The sequence below is a fragment of the Pongo pygmaeus genome, chromosome X (assembly GCF_028885625.2).
Source record: "Pongo pygmaeus isolate AG05252 chromosome X, NHGRI_mPonPyg2-v2.0_pri, whole genome shotgun sequence".
Lineage (NCBI taxonomy): Eukaryota > Metazoa > Chordata > Mammalia > Primates > Hominidae > Pongo > Pongo pygmaeus.
In genome coordinates, this window is record NC_072396.2 from 127,617,523 (window position 1) to 127,642,651 (window position 25,129).

General features: G+C 38.8%; 1 protein-coding gene across 3 annotated transcripts in view; it reads left to right on the plus strand.

Annotated features, from left to right (window-relative positions):
- GRIA3 (glutamate ionotropic receptor AMPA type subunit 3) overlaps nucleotides 1-25,129 on the plus strand; it is a 306,145-nt gene that overhangs the window by 154,833 nt on the left and 126,183 nt on the right. For all 3 annotated transcript variants that reach the window (XM_063660409.1, XM_063660408.1, XM_054471451.2), the window contains one exon: nucleotides 18,984-19,037. In XM_063660409.1, the coding sequence (XP_063516479.1) occupies nucleotides 18,984-19,037 (54 nt within the window). The remainder of the gene's footprint in view (nucleotides 1-18,983; nucleotides 19,038-25,129) is intronic.

Sequence of the window (25,129 nt, forward strand, 5' to 3'; positions counted from 1 at the left end):
TAAAATCATCATCCAGCTTTATTAGGAAATTTTCCCAGATTAAGAGCAACAAAAATGTAGCAATTAAAGTGTTCGCCACACAGCTGCATGATTACAGGAGTCTTGTTCTAGATTCTAACAGATGCTGTAACAAACAGTTTTGTGAGGGCTGCAAGAACCATAGTTTACCAAAGCAACACAAAAGCTAGTTATTGTTCAAGTTCACATTGCCACAGGACCCTTATGTTTAAAATAATTTACACTCTTGAGCTCCTCTACTGAGAGGCATCAAGCATGTAAATAGAGCAATAACAAAAAGTAAAATAAAATGTGCAGACTCAAGTTCTTCACTGCACTAACACGGAAGGGCACAGGACATTAATTGATCCGTGCAAAGTTCTGGACTTTGATGAGACCAAATGTGGGAATCAGCCATGGACTAGTTTGATGTCATCGTTACCAAGCCACCACCTGGCCCGTCCAGTCAAATTAAGCTCATCCTTTCAGGGACAGCTTTACTTCAGTCCAGATTTGGCAAGGTCAAACTATCTCTGCTCAAAGGTTATGACAAACTGACAAGTGAGGGGCACCATTCAATGTGCCCTGGTGGGGGCTTGAGGAGATTGGTGACAATTAGTGTTACATCACTAGGGCTGGAGCCAAAGTGGAAGAGATTCATAGCCAGATACCACTATTACATACATATATTTAGAAATATATATTATATGTAGCCTCCCAAATACAAACCACCACCACCCTACTCTAAAAAAGAATAGCAACTGATCAAATATTTCCTAAAGGAATTCAGTATTAAGCCAACAACTAGCAATCTGGCTGAGTTCTATCTATTTCAAGATCATTGTGTGACCTTGCACAGCCACCTCACCTTTCATCATCTCAGGAACTTCAGCCATAAACTATAAAAATCCTTTCTTGCCTTACTGGGATGACATTAGGATGAATCAGGCAATTTCTCTAAGGTATTCTAAGATCCTCAGAGAGGGCAAGTCTACAAATACAAGGTATTATAATTAGAATCACTGCACCTCATTTCTTAAGGGGGAGAAAATGAATAAGGAAAGGAATATGTGGTCACTGAGCTTGAGACTCAAAAGGCATTTAAAAGCTCTTTCTATCATCTGAGGTAAGTTTCAAGAGAGGGAAACTGATCTGGTGGAGTCAGAGAAGAGTTCAGTGAAGAACCTTCATGCCACCTGTGAAAGTGGCTAGGACATGCTCCCAGGACATTAGAAGCCTTCCTGTTTGTCTTTGACAGTATAATGTTATTTCACTATGATCACCGTAAAGGTTTAGATTTGTGAATACCACCAAGAGAGTGGCAAGTGCTTTGATTATGATGTTGTAGGCCAAAAAGATCTTGCCTTCCATAGTGGGATTAATTGTTCATAAAAAAAGAATAGTATATTCAAACTCAAGTAGTTTAGCTGAAATTGTTTTCATGCCTTTAATTATCTCAATAGCAGAAATCATAGCTCTAGGTATAACTGGATAATTAGCGGGGACAGAGAAAGGAAGAATGGGATCCCTTTCAGAGTTCAGCATTGGCCCAGAATGCTCCTGCTGAGCTTAAGAATGGGGACACAGAAAAAGGATAACTAGGTGAACGGATTTGCAAATCAGAACCTGGGGATTATGCTATCTAAAAGACATACACATTTGCGAGGTAAATAAGAGAAAAACCAAAATAGAGTGTGACCTCAGTAATACTCTGTCTTGGATTAAGAGATAAGGATCTAGAGACACTGAAACAATGGACTAGGTAGCCAACGAGGGTACTGTAGAAAGCTTCTTAATGGGCACTTTTAAGTACCTTGCCATCACTATCTTTTGAACAGCTCTGAGGGTCCTTTTCACTCCTCTTGACCTATTTCAAACTACTGCTTGTGCTTAACTTGAAAACTTCCTACTCAACAAATTGTTCCTCCTGCTTCCTTTGACCAATATAAAATCAATTGTTGTTTGACAGAGTACTTTGTTGCTGTTTTCTCAAAGGTGCAAAGGGGGAAAAAAACACCTTATTTTTACACACATTAACTTAATTTCAGTCTTACCTACTCAAGCACAACATAATCCTTCAAACTCTGACTGAAGCCCCTTCACCATTTGGTGTCCATGGCAACCGCCACCAAGCCACTCAGAGAGTTGCAAGCAGTGGCAGAAAAGTGCATCTCCCAACAGAGCCATTAGCTCTTCTGCATTAACCCCATCAATAAAAGGTGGCAGCAGGCCCAGCCCTGCATTTTCTTTCATCAGGGAGGAGGAATGTTGTCCGTGTTTCCTTCCCAGATTGTGAGAATTGGGTGTGGCTATATCTCACACCCAACCTGTTGAAAATAAAGCATTGAGTGTAAATTATTGGAACTAAATCAGAGGACAATTTTCACTTGAGAAAACTTCCCACTGGTATGCTTCCCCAATGACTCTGTCAACTGCAGCCTCCACCACGACACTGCTTGCTAAACTACAGCCAGTAATCTTAAACCCCACAAAGACAATAAACATGAAATCCTAGCCACTTTCTTCTATGGTTCTTAGCACTCAGTGACCTACAGGTCATATGCTTTGTTACCCATGTCAAGAATGCATGCGTGACAATTTCATGCCATCAAACTCCATTTTATTTATTTATTAATTTATTGAGACAGAGTCTCACTCTGTAGCTCAGGCTGGAGTGCAGTGGTGTGATCTTGGCTCACTAGAACCTCTGCCTCCCGGGTTCAAGCAATTCTGCCTCAGCCTCCCGAGTAGCTGGGATTACAGGCATGTGCCACCACGCTGGGCTAATTTTTTGTATTTTTAGTAGAGACGGGGTTTTACCATATTCGTCAGGCTGGTCTCAAACTCCTGACCTCGTGATCCGCCTGCCTCGGCCTCCCAAAGTACTGGGATTACAGGCGTGAGCCACCATGCCTGGCCCCATCAAACTATATTTTTTAATGAAAAAGAGCAATGTTAATAATGGTCTAGTTACTGGAGGATTTATGAGCCAATAGTAAATGGTATGGTTTCTCCAAATATGGAGAAAGCTGTTCAGTCTACAAATTGTTTTTATGTGTTCCATATTATTTGCTTTGTTCAGAGCTTAGCTTAAAAGTTGTCAGATAGGAATTTCCCTTTACTGTACTCCAGAAGAAGACTAGGATGTTTCATGGGAATGGTTCTGTTTATAATGTCATTACAACAGAATCCAACATATCTAACAGAGATGTTTTTGCATAAACAGAACCATCTCAGACTAGGTTCTTTGTAGAAACTAAAAAGGACCCACTACTCAAGTGTCCTCTTCATAGAATCTACATAAATAGGAATAATATTTAGAGTAGAAGGAACAAGTGAGTGGTTTTATCTTCTCAACCGCATGAAAAAGAAAACAGAAGGCTATTATGCACAATCCTTTCCAGTAGATCCTCTGAAATATAAGGAAACAATTTCAAGCTCTCCATAAAAAGCAAGACATCATGACTAATCACACTGCCTATCTCTGTAGTCCTGGATAAGGACTAGTAAAGAAAAAGTGAAAAACCAATAAGACATAGTTCCAGCCCTCAAGAAACTCATAGTTTATAGGGAAGCAGCCAAGTAAACAGATGATGATAGTCTAGTGTGATAAGTGCAGCGGCAGAGGGGAACACAGATCTTAATGGAAATGCAGAAGAAACATCCTAACTCAGCCTGACTCAGATCAGGCAGACCTTTCTCCTCAGGATTAGTTGAACTAAGTTTCCAAGGACCCATTGAAGATCATCTGGTTTGGAAAGGGATGGAAATGTATAATTGCATAAGTATGACAATCCCCACTTATGTGTCAGCATGAACGCTAGTAAGCAGTGCTGATTCAAAAATTGAAACTGACTCAGATGTCATAAGACAGAACAGTAAAACCTGACATTAATAAGAATATGGGTTATACTGGCCAGAACACAACTTGACCTTTCATCATGACCTTTGGATCCTCAAGAAACAGACATTTTCCATCTGCCAGTACACTAACATGGTATCTGAAATGAGACGATTCTGCTTAGGCATTAAACTACCTCCCTTCATTTTACAGTGAAGAAACTGGGGTGCTGAGAGAGACTGACATACATAATGGCCACACAACTAGTGAGTGAAAGAGCAAGGATTTAAACACAGATTTTACTCCAGTGCTCACAGTCTTGGTGCCACACCACCCAAGACTATGCCATTACATGGACCAAATAAGCATCTATATATGGGTTCACCTGAATAGGCCACCTGCCTTCTTACCCCCATTTCACATCCCACCCAACTGCCTGTAATTAGCATTTAGATTAAGATAGTCTATTCACTTGAAAGCATACTATATCAGAAAGATAAAATTTAAAGTTAATATTACTTCCCATCCTTCTTCCCAGTTTTTGGAGTCCTTTCCTTTCTCATTATCCACAAACATTAATTGTATATCTGCATACAGGCAACTGTACTGGATGATGTGCACTCTAAGAAGTATGAAACTGGAGCCCTGCCCTCAAAGACATATCGTTTAATTGGGATGGTAAGACATGTGTCCTAAGTTGGGTAAATAGTTAGTAGACTGAGGGAAAGATGAGAAGTAGAGATTATATAGGAATTCACAGGGGAAAGTGCACTAGACAACTGAACCAGAATATAAGGCTTCATGAGGGCAGGGTGTTTTGTGTTTTGTTAACTGTTATATTCCTTGCATCTAAAACAGCTTGGAGCTTAGTAAGTACTAAATAAATATTTGTTGAATTAAATAAATATGCTTCTTGACTTGTTTTAGGAAAAAAGTCCTGATGTTTATCATTTGGAGACTAACTCTCAGTCCTATATGCATTCCATTTTGTGGATTTTACTCATGGTACACACATAGCAGGAGCTCTCTAGGGAGACTTGTAGAAATGACTATTCACCCTATGACGACTTAAACCTTTGCAAAACCCTAGCAAAGCTGTGTTCTCTGCTGCTCCCTGCCACGGATGGGTGTTTCCCAGAGATGAAAAATAACAGGGAGCCAGAGCTTTTTGTTTGTTTATTTGTTCATTATGACCTCAAGCTCTTTTCAGCAAAGGGCACAGCCCTTAGATAGCAATGCAATTCTGGGAAATACAACTCCATTATTTGCTTGGCTCATCTAACAAGATAGAATGCAGACTCTGATGTAAAAGCAAGCTCCTTTAATGAGTTTTAGTTAGGGTTGATGGATAAACAGTTGTTATTACTGTCAGTGGGCACAGGTTGTAAATGTCTGTTTTCAATGCTTATATTCCATTACAGGGAACTCAGATGGGCATCAGAATACAATTTCCTTTAAAAGGTGGAATTAAGGGGAAACAAAAAAGCAATTTCAAATGTAGTCATTTCGTGTATCCCCAGATGGTCAAATTCTTGGTCTTCCAAGGCTCCACATTGCATTATGATTTTTTGTAACTTATTTCATTTTTACCATTGTACAAATTCTTATTACTTTTGGCTTCAGGGCTTGGAAAGATACGGACAATTAGAATGTATCAGAACACTGAAAGGAAACCCAAGCATTCATTAAAAAAAATGAGTGAGGCTAAACCCATCCTTCTCTCACCATGGCTTACACTAACCTCGCAGTACCACAGTGCTGTGCCAGCACGTCATTTCAAGTAAAAGATCTATATTAACACAAATGGAGAAGGATCTGATTTCATAACAAACAATGCTAAATTTGTGTGCTCTCTGATTTCCTCCAAAAGCTTACAAAGCCAAAATCGTGTTCAGTTCTGTGGGTGCATCTAAGAAATTAGAATATCATGTACCACCATACAGGTATTGTGCTAAACATATTGCCCACTATAATCCTTTCACCTTCTGAGAGGTGTAGCTCAGAAGGTACCTGGTTTATCACAGAGTCTAAAGAAAAAATAAGAGGCCACACCTAAAGCAGGCTTATACTTTAAAAACAAAAACGTTTTATTAGGAAACTTTCCTGAACTAAAGCAAGAGTAAACACTGCCTTGTAGAGCTTTCCATATTTTTCAAAGATTTTTCCTGAAGTAGCTTCTTCATCCTCTGAAGTAGATAGGACTAAGAGTGGGTTTTTTTTTTTTTTCATTACATAGATGAGAAACAGACATAAGAAGGTTAAATAACTTGCCTAAGACCACATGGTTAAAAGCACTAAATTTTAATGCTTATTTCCTAAAGACCTAGACCTATTTTATGTACCACATGTAAAGGGATGCATTTGGAAAGACAGCAATGAAACTCTTGTTACACAACATTAACTATGCCTGCCCCAATCAGCGCCCCCTGCTTTTGAAAGATATAGCTAATAACCTTTACTTTGGGCTTGGGCATTTCTCTTTCCCCCATCCGCACTCTATTTCCTGAAAGAACAATTAAGATCCATCTGGGACTAATTATAGCAATTCTTGAATTTGAACTTGCAGCCATTACCCAATTGAGGTCACTTATTTTAAATTAACTTGCCTGGTCAGAACACAGGTTTGGTTATCTTCAGAACCCAGTGCAGAGAGGTACCAGCTCACTCAGACTTTTAATTAACTAGCTAAATAACCTGCACTATGACAAGCTGCCTATGATTTGATGGACTCATTCATTTGCATTCAGACAAGGATCAAAATACATTGTCAGAGCTTTAGGGACTGAGTCCTAGAAACCTTCACAGTCTCTTGTTGAAGGCTGTGAGCCACTTCGCTTTGGTTACCTCTAATTATTTTTCCTGTGCTTTTGTTCTGATTATCCAACATTCATCACAAGTGCAGCTTGTGATTAAACAATGACAACCCATGTCATATGCTGATAGGGAATCGAAGATTGGAGCCATGATCATATGAACCAAGCACAAAGCTTTGCAAAATAATTAGAGGAAACCAAAGGGAATTCCCTAGATGCCCAGCAACAAAGGAGAATTTCCAAAGTTTCAGGCCACAACTGTTCCCCACTTAGGTAATAATACATCATAATGGTAGGTACTCAGTCTTTTTTTAATTGAATTCGTGGTGGGAGCTGACCATCCCACAATAGTAGTGACAGTTGTTATCATCAATAATTACTATTACAGCTTCCAACATTTAGTTCCCGGGTTCTTGAGTCAGATAAATCAGATTTTGACTTCAAGCTCTATCATTTTCAGCCTGTGAGGCATGAGACAAATTATCCAACTTCTCTGTGCCTCAATTTCCTTACCTGGAATATAAAATCAATAACAATGCCTACCTTAAAGGATTGTGGTGAAGCTTCAATGAGATGAAGTGTGTGAAACAATCGTTTAATTTCGTTTAACACCATGCCTTGTACATAACAAAAGCTCAATACATTTTAGCTAATGTTTGTCTTGTTACGTCCCACCACCAGGTTTTTATCCAGGGCATCTTTCCACCTGGGATCCTCTCTTCTCCCTACCAGCAACAGTTCCCCTCGTCATTCAAAACCTAGTCTAAAGATCCTTCTTTTCTCTCCAGTGGAAAGCCTTCCCTGGTTCTATCCCCTGCATATAAACTTGTTCAGTGCCCATCCCTTCAGTACACTTTCTGCAATATACTTTTCAGATTTTCTATTATTTTAAATAGACCATCTTCTACTGTTTCATAGGCAATCTGGACATTTCTTCAGGAAGTACTATTGTTTAAGACTTCCAGAATATTTATATAGATAACATATACAGAGAAAGAGAGAGAAAGCAAGAGAGAGAGAGACAGTGAGAGAGAGAGAGAGAGAGATTGAGCATCTCATTCAGAGACAGAGACAGAGAGAGAGAGATTGAGATTGAACATCTCATTCCATTGTCCAGGCTGGAGTGGTGCAATCATGGCTCACTGTAGCCTCGACCTCCTAGTCTCAAGTGATCCTCCCTCCTATGCCCAGCAATTTTTTTTTTTTTTTACGGATAGGATCTCGCTATGTTGCCCAGGCTGTGAAACATTTACTGAGAACTACTCCAGTGCCACACACTGGGGCTGTATGCTGTGGAGTACAAGAGATGAGTAGAGATAGGGATGGGAGAATGGGAAGCAGCATTGGTTGAATTCCCTTATATTGCAGGTGTTCTGTTAGGAATTTTAAAAGCATTTTCTCATTTAGGTCTCACAATAACCCTAAAAGTAAGTGTCCTAGTTACTCCTAATGTACAGATGTGGAAACAGGTTCAGAGAGGTAAAACGACTTGTGAAATGTCACCTCATCTTGGAAGAGGAAGAACTCGTCGATCTGACTCCAGAGTCCACTCTTATCATAACTATGCTTTATTGCCCAACTCACAGTTTTGTTTTATCAACTGCAGTGTTGTATGTCAAAGCAATACATAAACTTTAAAGTGTTATATATGTGACATAAGGTGATTGCAGTATAGCAGATGCTGTTGGTGCCCTACCCATATCCCCTCAGTACTAACCTTTCCTATACCTGCCAAAAGCATCCTATTGTAGGCACATGCTGTTCTCCTCTTGAAGACTTTCTCTCAGCCTGGGAGTGAGACAAGTCAGAAGAGTTAGGGAGGAATTAATATTTCCCAAAGCAGTTATAAGCTAAGGGTGAATGGGAGTTGAAAGTCAAAGACCCCAACTTCCTGGCCCTTTTGGTGGGTGTATTGTCCATCACCTCCAGAGGTCCCAGAGGTAATTTGCTGATTAATACACTGTTTTGTCATCTTTCTTCTCCCTGTCTCATTTCCTCGCTCCCCTACTAGTTCTTCATAGAATCACTTCCAACTAAATTACTGGCCCTCAAATCTTTGTTTCAGGGTCTGCCTTCAGGAGAGCCCTGTTTAAAACAACAATGTTTCAGAAATTCTTTTTTTGGCTCCTTTCCCAGGAGTCTGGGTGAATGTCCTCATGCTGCTCCCTGCCTACCCAGGACTTACCAGGGGTGATCCCTAAGGGACCACCTCATAGATTCAGTGTGTCCCTTCCTATCCACTTTGATGAGGATCCCATCATTGAGGGTCCTGCTTTTAGATTTTCAAAGTGCATTTATTATCAGATGGAAAGGTGGTTCTTAAATTTCAGTGTGCATCAGAATCACCAAAGGTGAGATGTTAAAATGCAGGCTCCCTGGCCCTAACCCAGACTCGAGAATTAGCGTCTCTGGAGAGGAGCGCAGGTGCTTGCATTTTCTAGATTCCCCAGGTGATCCACATAGTATACACTTTGAGAAATACTGTCCTAAGACATCCATGTAGACTTGGCCTCAAGGGAATGTCGATTATGTTCCTTAGTGCTATCTCTACCTCCAAGGCCTCTGTGGCGTCAAGTAAGAAAGCCTGGAATAGTTATGCTTCCCTGCTCCTATAATGAAGCATGAATAAGTCCAAGAGCTAGATGCTACTGTCAGAGTAGGGCAGCCCAAGACGCCTAGGCAATGTTCTACAATGCGGAGGAGATATGCGTCTTACTGACTGCCAAATTATTGCTCTCACCTCTCTCACTGCCCACCCCCAACCCCTATTCTCCCCTGTATTGGAAACACTGTGATGACTGCACATGCCCAGTTAGGTTATGACCTGTGCTCCTTTGTCTCTGGGTAGGAGCCCCCCTTTACAACACACACACACACACACACACACACACACACACACACACACACACACACACACACACACCCCTCCTTCCCAAACATAGCTACTGTAGAGTTTGAGTTCATGGTTTTGATCAATTCCAGGGGAGGGAGAGGATGGTGCAGGGGAAGGTGGCAGTGTAGGTTACTTTGTTGTCGGTTTACCCCCAGCTTCTCTTGTCCTTTTTGCACTCTCAACTTAAACGACCAAACTCCAAGTACAAACCTCAACTCCTTCCCTCCATCTCCAGCCCAGTGCCATCCTAACCAGTGGCCCCAGTACTCCTCTGCACCTGAGTAATGATGCCTTTCCACGGCCCCCATCCCACAGCAGCAGGAAACCTCTTCTCTACCTTTTGAGCTTGGGGGACAAAAATCAGGGAAGGCTTCTTGGAGGAGGCTGCATATGACCTGGGCCTTGAGGGACTGATGTGATTTCTACAGAGAGGGATGAAGGGAAGAGGCATTGAAATAAGGAGTAAGGAAGGGAGAACAAAGCTAATATAGGATAAGCATTGGGCACTCTGTTAAGAACTATAGATACATTATTTTATTTATTCCTCACTGCAATTCTATGAAATAGGTACTAATGGTAGACCCATTTTACAAATAAAGATAATGAAACCCAGAATATTTAAGTTAATTGCCCAAAGTCATACAGCAAAGTAGGAATTCTAAGCCAGGCAGTCTAGCCTGTACTCTTAACTACCCTACTCTACTGCCTCTCGACTATTGTAATCCTTATTTTACAGATAGAAATCTGAGGCTGAGAGGTTAGGTAACTTGCCTAAAGTTACACAGCTTATAACTGGCAAAGCTGGGATACATTGTCTTTAGCAGATACCATTCTATTTACTATCTAATCATTCATACCCTCTGTAACTTAGCTTTTTTCACCAATCATTTCAGTCACCACTTCAATTCTTATGGAGTCAGCCCTGGATACCATCACACCAAATGCTTATAGTTGCTCCCAATAAAAATCTTTCCCCTAGTGTGTAAGCACTGTAAAAGAGCAAGGCTCTTCTGAAATCAAGAGAAATAGCCCTCTAAAACACATCTCTCTTCATTTTCAAAATAGCATTCTATTTAAGTTACCTGTTTGTCAGGTTCCCACTTATAAAAGCTACAGGAAAAATTTCTCTAGATCTTTAGTTGGAGACAAAGTACTTTCTATCTATAGCAAATTATGAGTTAATCATTCTCTCCTCAGTTGTACCTTGTACATATTTCTGTTCTCGCACTTCTCCCACTGGGTTATAATTGTCTGTTAACTTGGCTTTCTTTCCCACTTGAATGTGAGATCCTCCAGGCTAAGGACCAGGTTACAGTGACCTCTGTATCTCCATGGTCCAGCCCTAGAATTGGCACAGAGCAGGCATTCAAAACTGTTCATTAAAAGAAGAGAATAATGAAATGTGGTTAATAAATGCAGCCCTTCCATCCACTTGAGATTTTAATCAATATTCTTTCTGAATCCAGTGGTATGCTGGAAAACTGGCTCCCAGAGAGCAAAATAAAAAGCCCTGATTTGTAGTATTGTTCGATTTTTGTGGTGTTAGTACTCTCATCATGGCTGATTTCAAGCAACCAATGGTTTCATAACTGGCTCACAAAATTTCTGAATATTTAACAATGGGCTTTCAAGAGCCCCCTGTATTTCACTGAAAGTCTATAATTCTGCCTAGGGTGCTTGTGTTAGAGTGTCAGTGTGATCGGAAAGGTGGATGAGTCGGGAAAATAATGCCAGATGCAAACAGCAGGAGCGAAAGACCAAACCAAACATTTGTGAATTAAGAGAATTCTGTGTTTGCCTCCCATGAACTAAGCCTCTATCATTTGTCATCCATTTGGAAATTGAGGTCCACTTAGATGACATGGCTCCCAGTAGAAAGAGAAACCTGCCAAGTAAGCAATTATCCTGAAAAATCAAAGGCCCGAAGAACACATTAGGTTTCTCAGAGATATTTACTTTTATTCGAAAATATAAACATGTTCACTCACTTCTTTCAGCAATCAGAAAATCTCCATAGATGAGGATATCAAGTGCTGGAAGCACTGCACAGATGGAAAATGCATGGACGAGGCATAACTAGGGAGTTCAAAAGGAGAACATCCCATCCTCTACATCCCCATATGTTTCTCTTCCCTCCCCACTCGGAGGCTCCATTGTTCTAGGCTGGACTTGGTCTCTAATACACTACCCTACCAGCCATGCTTAAATTTTGCACACAATAATGGAACTAATAAGTAAATGGCAGGATTTAAATCCAGAACCATCCGACTTCAAGATTCATGGCTCTTTCTAGTACATCACCTTTAATAAATACCCATTTGTTTGCAGCTTTAAGGGCAACTCAGATAACATTTATAAAGAATTTAAGACTCTTACAAGTTTAAACACTGTAAGGTATCATTTTAGGTGTGACGAGTTATTGATCCTAATAAAAACCTAAAGATGGAGAGGTGTGACTCTTGAGCCAATGAGGGAAGTCTTGTTTTATCCCACCCACCCTCAAGTAGCTGTGGCTGGAAATAACACATATTTGAGTAACTACTCAGCCATATACCAGATGGTGCCATTCCTTAAAAAAACAAACAAACAAACAAAAAAAAAACCAAAGTAATGAGTCCACTGGCACTCTCAAGCTTGCTACTCAGTACCCATACAGTGCTTCCAGTATATCTGTCAGATATTCATGATTATATTGCTTTGGGCCCAAACGATTTTGCAAAGTCTATAGAGAACACAAAGATACAATTTGATATTTAGAATAAGGGTGTCAATATTAAAACCAAACATTGTTGTGAATGTGAATATAGAAATATATAAATAGTTCACAGTAAATTTCACAAAAGAAGATATCAAGAATGCTGTAATTTAAAATTTACTCTATAAAATAAATTTCTTGCTAATTTGGGGAGATAGCTAATATCAGAGAAGCTACAAAAGTCATAAACATGGTCGTGTTAAAGAAAAACTAATTTCCCTTTGCTGTGATATTCTAGATTGAATACTAGTTAAAAATCACTCCAATTCTGCCCTCCAAAAAAATCTAGAATATTTCCAAATATAAACAGGATGCCATGAAAAGTCCTCTAGATAAGGTACTCCAAGAACAGCATTTGGAAATGCAACATAGCTTGATAAAGCATCATTTTACAGGATTCTGGCTGGTGGAAAGATTCAGGAGTTTAAAGTATTTATTATTGGACACATGACCAAGGACTCTAGCTGATCAAAGCTGCAGGCATCCTGTGTGGGGAAATACATGTAAATTGCCTCAGGAAATGGTTTTGTAAGTTTCCAGATTTTTTACACAGTCCCAGGCATCATTTGCTACCTTCCGAACTCTGTCCATCATTTTGCTCCTTTACAATACTCAAGAAGATTTGAAAGTAGATGAAGATATTCTTAAAATTTCAACCATAAATGGGAAACTAACCTTTCATCAGGACAGGGAAACCTGATCTACATTCTCTCCCCTAAAGATATGACTGCTTTAAGGCAATATTTCCCAGCATCCCTGGTGGTACACAAGAGGATTTTCAGTGACACCTAGATGAATACATTTTATTTTCATACAGTTGTATTTATTTTCTTGTATTAGTGTCATTGATATTATCCCTCTGGACATGACTAGATTTAAGTAGTGACTAGCTATAAAGGAAAAAATTAAGTAAATAATAGTCATGTGATATGCAGATAAGACAAAAATCATTAAGGACGTTTGTGAAGGAGTGAAATTTGAGAAACGCTGTTTTAGGATTAAGACAATGAAGTGTTCCCACAAAGGTCAACATGTATTTAAATGGCCGTTTATCCCCAATAGCAAGAATAATCTGTTGCTCCTTTAATTTATTCATGGCCATTTATTGCCTCTTATTTGCATTGGTTCTTTGCCTCTCCTGCTGTTTAGCATTAAATCTTCCATGTATTCCATTGAGTCATGATGAATGCAATGTTAAAGTCTGGGAAGTGAAACTTCCCAAAGACATGTTCTTTGGTGAAATCCTTGTTCTCTAATCCTCACATCCTAGCATTTTATTTGATGCCTTATTCAATTGCCTTCTCTCTGCATAAGCTTCCCTGTAGACAGCATAAGCATTGATGAGATTCCTCGGTTATACTTCCATGTTCCTTCTTTACAAAAAGCTTCAGCCTTTCTTTCTCCATCTGTACCACCCCCACCCCCATTGCCATTGGCCTGACTTTGGTATGGGTGATTGGCTCTTTGCCTCACTAATCCAGCACATTTATTCAGGTGATGACTGCAATATGAAGCATTGTCATTTGCTGATAGGAGGGCATGTGTGTGCAGATTAAGATTATTAGAAAATAATTCTAACAGAATTGACTTCTGGTATGTATTTTCGAAGACTCAGGCAATTTAGTACCTTGGGGCTTTTATTCATGAAGATGAATGCCTTTTATCATATGGAAGATTTCTTCTGTAAAGTGTGGCATGTTTTAAGGCTGATTTCTGTAGCACACCTCTTATTCAACCTCTAACATAGCCAAATGTAAATAGGATGCCATACGACAACAGTATCTTTTTTTAAAAAAAAATTAACTAGGAGAGGAGGAAAAAATGAAGGGGGCTGAAAAATGTCCCCTCTTTGAACATAAAGAATGTGGTCTAATAGCTTTTTCTTAAAGAGAAAGTATGCACACAATAAATGAAGAAAACTTGGTGAATTAAACCAGCAACGCCCCACACCTACACTTCTCTCCTAGCCCCTCAGACATTTGCAGGATGCCTAAATCAAAGAGAAACAGAGTAAGGTGAGCATCAAGGCATGTTGTTCTGTACTCAAAGCAAGATCAATCTTTATACATAGATCCTTTTTTGGCGCTGATGTAGAAAATCCAAACAAGGAGATACTTAGGTCTACAAATAACCTAATCTGCATACCAGATGGATCTAAGGGGGAAAAAAACATACACACTTCTCCACACACATATTTTTTTCTAAAATGTGAGCATAGAAAAACAGATGCTTTTGCCTCCCAACGGATCTGTGGGCCTCTCTCAAGTAGTCTTGTGGAGCAATTTCATTTCAAATTTCTAAAATTATGAAAATGTCTAGATTAAACATTAAATTGAAAAGGAAAGGGCCTCTTACATAGAAAACCAAATGAATATTTTATGAATTATTTTTAACTACTCAGTGATACCCAACCGCCAATTTCACAGATGAGTGAATATGGGGAGGGGGCCAGTAAGAGGAAGTCTCCCCAGAATGGGTTGACTATGATTCACTAACTTCTCTGACAAATAATTTGATGCTATATGCATCACTCTGTGTATTAGTATGTAAGAGCTCTTTCTTCTGCGAATGAAACTCTGCTGTTTGTTAAAGCTTCAGTGAATAAGGATTGTGGCATTTTTTCTTTCAGATCCTATATGTGAGGATTAAAATAAATTTCCTTAAAACAATAAATTTTATCTATATTTCACACATTTCCCCTTCTTACATTTAATATATCTGCTATCATATCAAGCCATCCATCATCTCCAACAAATCTTACAAAAGCAAAGTGAATACAGAACATGGATTTGGAAACTTGCTATTTCTTCCTTAAATTTCATGGTCGACTGTAAAAACAGCTTTTATACTTGAAGTTCTGCAACTAATTCAGAAAGAGCTATTATAATTACTGTAAAAGCACAGTTGAATATTCTTTTGGTTACCAGAGTCATTAAGTAACTGAGGGTACAATTAATGCCTTGTTCATCTATAACAGATGGAAAGAACAAAGATTTAGGATGAGCTGAACAAGAACCACTCCCATTAACTAGTTCCATTACGCATCGCACTAAGTACAATCCTCCCATCCCACCCTATTCCCACAAGCCCTGTACCAAAAATTCAAAAAAGGGAAAGATCAAGAGCAAAACATGACACTTTTTGTGGTGAGGCCTCCTGTAGCTCACATCAGTAGGACCATAGCTGCTCCACGTAAGTAAGGTTTCAAGATAACTGAAATTTACTGTCTTAAGTATTGGGACTTTGAGCATTTCTTCTGGAAACGTTCCCTAAAATATGCATATCCCTGGGTTTTTCAGCAGAGATTACTGAACACAATAAACCATAGCCTGATGACTTAGGGAACATCCATGATTATACTGTACAGTAGTATGATGTTGTCTCCTTTTTTCATCCCTTCTTTCTCCTTTAAGTCAGTCTGTCACTTCCACTGCTACTAATGTACCTCTTTCTAATATCAGTCCCTCCCTTCACACACACCCTTTCTAGTTTGCAGCTTTTAGTTTACTGTGAACTGGAAAACCAAGATTGGTAAGAACTATATGTTAAGTAAGAGTTAAGGCACTGAAAGCAAGGATGAGGAATTAATTATGGGCTTCAATACATCAGCTTTGTGACACTTTAATGTTCCTATCTTTAGATAAGCTTCCTATCCCAGTTTAAAGCTAAATTTTGAAAGGGTGTTGTTATAAGAGAGCTACCTTCAAATAAGTAAATTTGTTCTGAGCAGACCAAAGTGGGCCTGAATTAAAGCAAGTATCTTGATAGCTCCAAGTTTTTCTGAACCTGAAAAACAATGTCCAATGAATGACCCCTTCCTACATTTATATAGCATCACACACTTAAACAATGCACATTTCAAACTTTTTTTTTTTTTTTGAGATGGAGTTTCGCTCTTGTTGCCCAGGCTGGAGTGCAATGGCACGATCTCAGCTCACTGCAACCTCCGCCTCCCGGGTTCAAGTGATTCTCCTGCCTCAGCCTCCCGAGTAGCTGGGATTACAGGCATCTGCCACCACGTCTGGCTAATTTTGTATTTTTAGTAGAGATGGGGTTTCTCCATGTTGTTCAGGCTGGTCTCAAACTCCCAACCTCAGGTGATCCACCTGCCTCGGCCTCCCAAAGTGCTGGGATTACAGGCGTGAGCCACCGCACCCAGCCTCAAACACTTTTGGAGACATTATCCAGTTTGATCCCAGCAACACTTCTGATATAGTCAGGGCCAGGTTATAGATAAGGAAATGAAGGCTCAGTAATTTGCCCACAAACAAACAATTAGTAAATGACAAGACTGGGGTCCTGGGTTCTCATTCACTGTTCTTTTCACAACACTGATGTCTTCTATTGCTCCCTCTCACCTTCTCTACACACAAAAAAACACTAAGCTCTGCCTCTGATGAGAAAGACGTATTCCTTTTCCTTGGGATTCCTTCCTTATTCCTCTCTAAGCTCTGCCAGATGTCTTTAAGAATATTGCTCATTTTTCCAGCAGAACTCAAAACCCTCTGGTTTTATTATGTTGAGAGTTGTCAGTTAATTAAAAATTCAACAAATGTGTGGTCCCAACTTGCCACCAAAAGTTAACAAATGTCACTGGCAAGGATGTTTCTTGCAAGCGGACACTGAAGAATACATCCCAGAAGATACCTAACAGCTCATTTTGTGTCATGGAAGCATGAGAAATCACATCCTCAAGACATTCATTAACCTTTCATTTCCTCTATAAATAATCAGTCAGAAATGTGGCTCATAATTTAAATTAATCAAAAACAATGCTCTCTTGTCCTCTCTCTCTCTCTCTCTCTCTCTCTCACACACACACCCACACAACACACACACACACACACTTACTTAAAATGACTTGTTGAAATGACTTGAGGGCTTGTAATGCCAGCATCATAGTCAAATGTATGGTTCCACTTCTCTGGGTCAACTTAAACATTGCCTCGTCCATGAAGCCTTCCCTGTCCATCTCAGGCCTTAAATATCTCTTCTTCCTCTTGTCCAAGACTTTATAGCAATTACTAGCATTTGCTACTTAGCATATATTTAGAAACCATGTGAAGTACTGCCAAAAGTATGGGTTCTAGAGGCAAATGGACCCAGATTCCAATCCCAGCTTTACCGCTTCCTAGCTGTGTGGCCTTGGAAAAATTACATAAACTCTCTCTGACTGAAATTCCTCATCTGTAAAATGAGACTAATGATACTTAATCTGTTAAACTGTTCTGGGGATTAAATACATATAAAGCACTTAGCACCGTGCCTGCATATACTAGGCACTCAAATAAGGACAGGTAGACTTATTATTATTACAATCTTTCATGTATAGTTCTGGTTTGATATGTGTGCAATTTTGAGGCCTTCTCACTTTGTTCTAAACCCTTTAATAGCTACATCCAGAAAGAAATTTATCATAAAGCTTAAGCTTAATGGTCCCTCACTTGCATAGCTTCTTTCCAAGGCCTTGTTCCAAATTATGACATTCATAATTTTATATTTTTTTAAAGAAAGATCCTAAAATTGCATTAGCTTCAGGCCAGTACAAAACGTGGTTCCACCTCTGGTTGCATCTTTAACCTCTATGTTATCCTGTTCCCTCCATGGGTACTCATTGTAGTACTTTGTACACAGTTAGTACTCAATAAAAATCCTCAATTAACCAGAGTTTTTGCTGAATTTGGCTTCAAGGAAATAAACACCAATTATTTAGCCAAAAACTTCTAACTTCTAACCAATACATTTGGTTGGAAAATATTCAGCCCACTCACATATTTTGAGATAATAAAAATGTACTTCGTGAACTGTACAAAGTACATTTTTATTAATACAAAGCCTATTATTAGACTTTGTACTAATATAGCATTATTCATAAAAATTATGGTAAGAATGATGATACTGAGGAAGGGTTTCTCAACCTTAGCACTACTGACATTTTGGGCCTGAGAATTCTTTATTGTGTGGGCTATTCCAAGCATTGTAGGATGTCTAGCAACATCCCTGGCCATTACTCACTAAATGCTAGTAGTACCCTTCCCAGTTGTGACAATCAAAAATGTCACCAGGCATTGCCAAGTGTCCTCTAGAGGAATCCCTCCTCAGTGCCCTAAGGCATCACGATCAGCACCAAAAGATGTACAAGCGATTACAAGTCTTTCATACTAAAGCAGGAAAAGGAAGATAATTATTTTAGAAAAGTTTTCAATAAGCAAAAGCAACCTCGGTTAACCTGAAAATCCCATTAACCCCATTCCTTGAGTGTTCTATTCCCTTAGCATTCCAGATAACAAAAAAAAAAAAAAATACTGTACATTCTATTTTGTACTTTGTATGCAAAGTTCAGCTGATTTTCCATCTCAAAAGCTAAGTACAGAAATCGAGTTCATGAGTGGGGGATCTTCAGCTTCATCACTTTTGTCATCTATTTTAAGTGACAGTGATGCTATTGACCTGGAAGTTTAGGGAGTTTTTTTCCCCTTGTTTTGACATTTTAAGTTTGATATTAGCAAGTCTTCCTGTTTTATCTAGTTGAAAGCGAAATGCAACAACGAGAAATCTGATCCAATTAACTGTGATTTTCCTGTATATAAAAGCTCTAACATTTTGTTCTAGCCACCCCACTGATTGTGCAATTGAAAATGTCCTTCTTGAATAAGCAATATGTCTTATTTCTTCTTTCTGCAGGTTGTGATCCTGGGGAAACACTCAAGAGGTTATCACTACATGCTCGCTAACCTGGTAAGAACAAGCAAGTGTCCCTGGGCAATATATCCTATTTAGTTTGCATTTTTCTGTAATCATCCAAAAAGGAAATACATGAAGTACCTAATGCTTTCTCCAGAAACTTGGAGAAATGACTTCGGTAAATACCAAAACCTGAATGCAATAGCCTTGCTTTCAATTATGCTGTCATTGTTTTAGCTGTGAAGCAGCTATATTCTTTCCTAATTTAAAAAATAATTTGATATGATTCTTTACTTATTTTTAGATTCAATTTTGGTTTGAAATGTAAACTATTTTAATTGGGTTTGAAATATAAACCATGGAATTGGGGACACAGGAAACTGACTCTTTCCCAATTGATTCAAGTATATGTGCAGATCAGTACTGCATTTGTCCTTTCAGAAGCAGACCACTACCAAATCTTTTTGAGCCAGATGTCAGAGTAGGTTTCAACATAGTACATTATATGACCCTGCCAAAGTGTATAGCCACCTTTCTACTTACATAAAACACAACTTGAATCTTTACTTTCAAACTTCCCATGCCTTTAAAATTTGTGACACTGTAGAAGCTAGTATTTCATTAAGGTTATTTTATACATTTTCTTTCTCTGGAAGGACAATTTGTTTAGGAATTAACAAAATTGCTTCTAAATTAGTAATATCTGTTTGGCAGAGGTTCTGAATAATACCATCTCCATGAAATGAAAGAGAAATGTCAAATTATCGCTATAATACTAAAAATCTATTAAGTTATTACATGAGTTCTAACCCCAATTTTGTTTCATTAGCACAACAGAATCATGATCATTATAAAGCTCTTAAGCCAAAAGAATAGAAACAAAGGTGAAAGATTATTGTAATTATATTCTTATTTTTTATCAAAGAAATATCTAATATCTTATTTTGTTTTAATAATGAACATTTTTTAAATGAAAAAGGAAATGTTACTTAAACCTCTTTCTTAGGAGTATGTGCATTCAAACACTTTATAAGATGCAGATTAGAGCTACTGCTTTCAAATGTAGTGTGCATTTTTCTCCAATAATTTGCTCTAAGTGGAGCACTTAGTCCATTTTGGGAATAAATGAATGTAGTATTTTAGAAGAAGAAATCTTGATTCTTAAATTACATCCATGTATTTTCAATATGGTTTTTAGGCAACCAACAAATAAAGGATTTTTTTAATGCAATGGAGGTTAAACTGTGGCTTGTCAGGATATATGGATGTCACAACAAGGCACCTGATACAGTTATTGATGACTTTTTATCATTACTTTCTCACCAGAAAATATTTTGCTCTCCTTCTTTCCTTCCTTTCTGTTTTCTTTCCTTCCTGTCTTCTTTCCTTCTTTTCTTCCTTTATCTCTTTCCCCTTTCCTTCTCCTCTGATTTGTATGTCCTAGAAAGCAGCAAGGTTTATAGCACAGTGTTTAAAAATGCAGGGTTCACCAATCACTGACCATACATGAGGTGACTTTAGGTAGTATACACATGCAAACTTTTTTATTTTAATGAAAATATATTTCCTTACTATGTATTAGAAAAATATAAAACTAGCACATCAAAATTGAAATTGTATAGATACTATTACTTCAAACAGGGCTAAAATAGAGATATAACAAAAGTAAAATATGTTTTTAATGTTCAAGTAAACAATAGCAAGGGGGATAAAGAGATATAGCAAAATCTGGGTTTTGCCTACCTGGTTGTTTTATACATGAATGACTAAGTTTGAGACATAACATTGAACTGGGGATCAGAAAGTCTGGGTTGTCAAACTGACTTTGCTACTAGCAAGGTAAGGGATCTTGGGCAAGTCACTTCACCTCTACAGACAGTGTTACAATTCCATTACTTTAACACTCAGGTGGGAGTGGTGGGGGGCAGTCATTGATGTGTTGGATGGGTCATTTGAAAGCAGATAATAATTAGAAGTGCAAGATATTTATTGGGAGTAATACTGTGAAAGATAAAAGGGAAAGGGACATAAGTAGGCAGGGAGAGCTTCAGACCACAATACAGGTCTATACCAGTAACAGAAGGGAAAAGGAAGCAAGTTTAATAGCAAAAGCTTCAGACTGTGCTGTAGCACTGATAAAATCTTGGCCAACACAAGTAGGAGATCAGTGCAAAAGATAGCTCATAGAGGAGTCCTATGCTTCTTCCAAATGGCAAGTCATTGCATCCCGACTTTGCTCAGTCATTAGCTGGCAGCAGCCCAGAAAGCACACACCTTCTACTTGAAAAACTGAGGCAGATCTAAAGGTACCTGAAGCTGGAGGTTGTCAGCTAACTTAATTCTTTGAGACAGATTTTGTCTTAAAGAGCGATCTGAGCCGTGCATAAGAATGGCTATCTCAGTTGGCCTACCATGACTGATGATCTGTAAAGGCCTTTCCCATTCTATAATTCCAACTGGGTCTCCTTATTTCTACTGACAAACTTTTTTTTATTTTTTTTATTTTTGTGGGTACATACTAGATGTATACATCTGTGGATTATATGAGATAATTTCATACAGGCATGCAATGCACAATAACCACACCAGGATAAATAGGGTACCCATCATCTCAAGAATTTATCCTTTGCCTACTGACAATCGTTTAAATTAGCTTTTATTGCAATTTTGAGATCCAGACCTGACAAAAATTAAAGTCTATGGAGTGGCAGAACTGAAAGAGAAAATCACTAGGAGAAGTTGGGGAAAAGAATGGTAAACTGAATCCTATACACACAACTCAGAATTATGAGACTTTGGGGGAATGTCTACTACAAGAACAAGCAAAGTCTGTTCCTTCAAAAAGAAAGTAATGTATAGTATGATGTCAGTCTGAGTAATGAAAATGTGATTTCCTTTACCATGCTTTGAGCTGCCACCCTTTCTCTTCCTTTAGTGACCCTCTTTTCATTTGAATTCAGCCATGCAAGTCCCTGTACTCTATATCAAACTGCATTTGGGCAATAGAGATAGGAGCTGCTGTTCATCTCTGATGATAATAATAATGAGACAAATTATCCCTACTGTGGTCCATGGTTTCCAGTTTTTTCAAAGCAGATAAAAATTACCTCAAATGCCTCCATCAAAGACAGACAGAGAGAGAGAGAGAGAGAGAGAAAGAGACAGAGACAGAGAACCAAAACTATTTAGAAGTAAGTTGGATGGTCAAGAAAAGGGGAAGTGGAGATAAGAAGATGTTTCCTTTCAAGATGAGCCAGCTGGATGAAAGCTGAGGGTGGATATCTATATACAGAAGAGCAAAGTCCAATGTGAGTCTTGGTGTTACAAACAGCACAAAACCACTGCTTTCTTCTACAAATGTAGAGTCAAGAATATTTAAGCTACTTAACTAAGCTTCCTGGGATCACTTCCTGCAGTTCCCTTTGATACTGAGCTCTATCTGGCAAAGACTTCTTTGTACATTTACATGGAACTTCCCCTGGTAGCAATCCTAAAGCGAGAAGACTTGGATATTCCACGAATGCTTTAACGAAGACCTCTCAGAGGTCAAGATGTACATTTCAGAGTGGAAAATGAGCTGCAGAAAATTCTAGCTTGTTGAAATCCCGGAAAGAAACAGAAGATTTCACCAAGAGTACAACCCAGAGATGTGATCTACTCAGGCCAGGAGTGGACATCCCAATAGAGCAAGTAAGTCTCTTAGAAATTCTTGTATCAGTTGATGATGTCATTTTTTAGGAGTTGTTCTGTAATTAATTGTTGTTTTATCTTCCAGGACTGTCTCTAACATGGTGCTGTTTGTCAACGTTAGTCCCAGAGTTAGTCATCATGTGTACAATCTGTCAGTCAAGCAGCCGCTCAATTTCTCATGGTAAGGTCCTGGATCTGGATGCTTTACACTGCATTGTCAGGCATGTTATGTAAAGTGATTTAGTTTTTTTCACCTATGTCAGTAATGATAGCTCAGTTACTGTGTGTAGAGCCCTAGAGTAATATTAGGAATAGATGCAAAGGCAGGAGGCAGTGTAGTATAATAATAAGAAGAAAAAAAAGCACGAGGCTAGGAGGTAGGAGTCAGGTTTGAATCCCAAGAATTCATCTAACTAGCTATATAGCAAACCAAACCCCTCTGAACCTGATTATCAATCTGTAAATGCAGAGGTAGACAAGATCAGTATTTCCCAAAATGTACATGAGGTGATTTTAGATACTACATAGCAAAACTTCTCTTTTAACTTATTAGTTCTGAATGTATATATTAAATACATATTGGAAAAACAACTATCCCAGCAATTCTGTGATTTTATAGATACCATTCCTTAGAATGAGGCTAAAGTAGATATGTAGATAAAAGAAACTTGTCAATATAAATAAAAATATTAAGTAAATTATAGTTCAGATGGTCCACCTATATGGCAAAAAATTGAAAAGGTGGTATATTAATGACTAGAATTTGGAAAATACACCACTGTCACTTCTAGATCTACATTTCTTCCCTCTTGGAGTTCAGTTTGGGCCAGGGTAGGCCAGGTGAATGCTGAGGACACAAACAGGGAAGCAAAACCAGAGCCCCGTTATCCTTGGGGATATAAAGTTATAAGGCAGACTAAAGCTTTAAAATCAGTCCAAGTGGGCAAAAACCAAGATAGATATGAGTATTCTTAGCCAAGTTCTAAGCAGAGCTGAGGATCTGAAGGATCAATCAAAAACAGTCTAGCAGATTACACAGGGCAAATTGGATCTGGATTGAATGATCCAACAACAGATGTTCATCACTCCCCAAATAAGACCAAAAACAAAAACAAAACAAAACAAAAACCAACAAACAATTGAAGTGCCCAGGGGAGAACATGAGCCATAGCAGGGCTCATTCAGTGTTGCACCAGTTAACCACTGCCTTAGAAGACCTGACAGTTTCCCTGCCTAGGCTGAGACTGGTACCAGAGTTGGAGACAATTGCTGACCCTGTAAGTGGAGGAATTTAGGTAATGTCTGCTGTTAGCAGTAGAGAGCTACAGGCAATCAAACAGGTCATTGTGCAAGGAGAGAAAATAGAAGAAAGTTCATCTATCTTATATTCCTCTCTGATGTGTTAGCTGTTTTCTTTAGACTTCCATTTAATTTTCTCAGAACTTCTATGAGGAGAGACTTCTTGCCCACCCACCTTCCTAAGCCTTTTACAGATCAGAAAATGGACTCAGAAAATATATACAACTTGCCCAAAGTCTCATAGCTAATCCATTGTCAAACTAAGTTGTCTATCTAGATTGGTAACACTCTTAGTAGAGCACCTTGCTCTTCCCACTTTACCCACCCAAGCTTCTCAGTGAGATAGAAAGCCAGCACCACAAAGGTCACATAAAAGCATTTGCAAAGACACAAATGTAAATAAATGAAGCACAAGCTCTAAATTTATGAGGATGAAGTGATCAGAGATAAAAAGGGCTTTTAAAAACAAGGACACGTTGGGCCGGAAGCGATGGCTCATGCATGTAATCCTAGCATTTTGGGAGGCCGAGGCGGGTGGATCACGAGGTCAGGAGTTCAAGACCAGCCTGGCCAATATGGTGAAACCCTGTCTCTACTAAAAAAAAGAAAAAAAACAAAACAAAACAAAAAAAAACTTAGCCAGGCATGGTGGCACGTGCCTGTAGTCCCAGCTACTTGAGGGGCTGAGGCAGAAGAATCGCTTGAACCTGGGAGGTAGAGGTTGCAGTGAGCTGAGATCGTGCCACTGCACTCCAGCCTGGGTGACAGAGCAAGACTCTGTCTCAAAAAAAAAAAAAAGGACACCTTTGTGAATCTGGTTTTGAAAAAAACCATCCAAAAGCCCAACATGAACTGTATCTTAACAGGCATCAATTACATCCCCATCACTCCCTGCTGTCCAACCATTTTCCTTCCCTCCTCTCTCTCTCTCTCTCTCTCACACACACACACACACACACACACATTTTCATTCCCCTTTTTTCTTATGCTTCGTCTTCTCTCTCCCTCCTCATCCAACCTCACTTATGCCAGAAAATAATGATGGAAGGGGGGTACTAGATGACATCTAATTTTTCCAAAATTTTACTAAAACAAGAGCATTACTCATAAAACTGAACCCAAACAGGCAGCCAGAAGCTTCAACAAGCTTGAGGAAG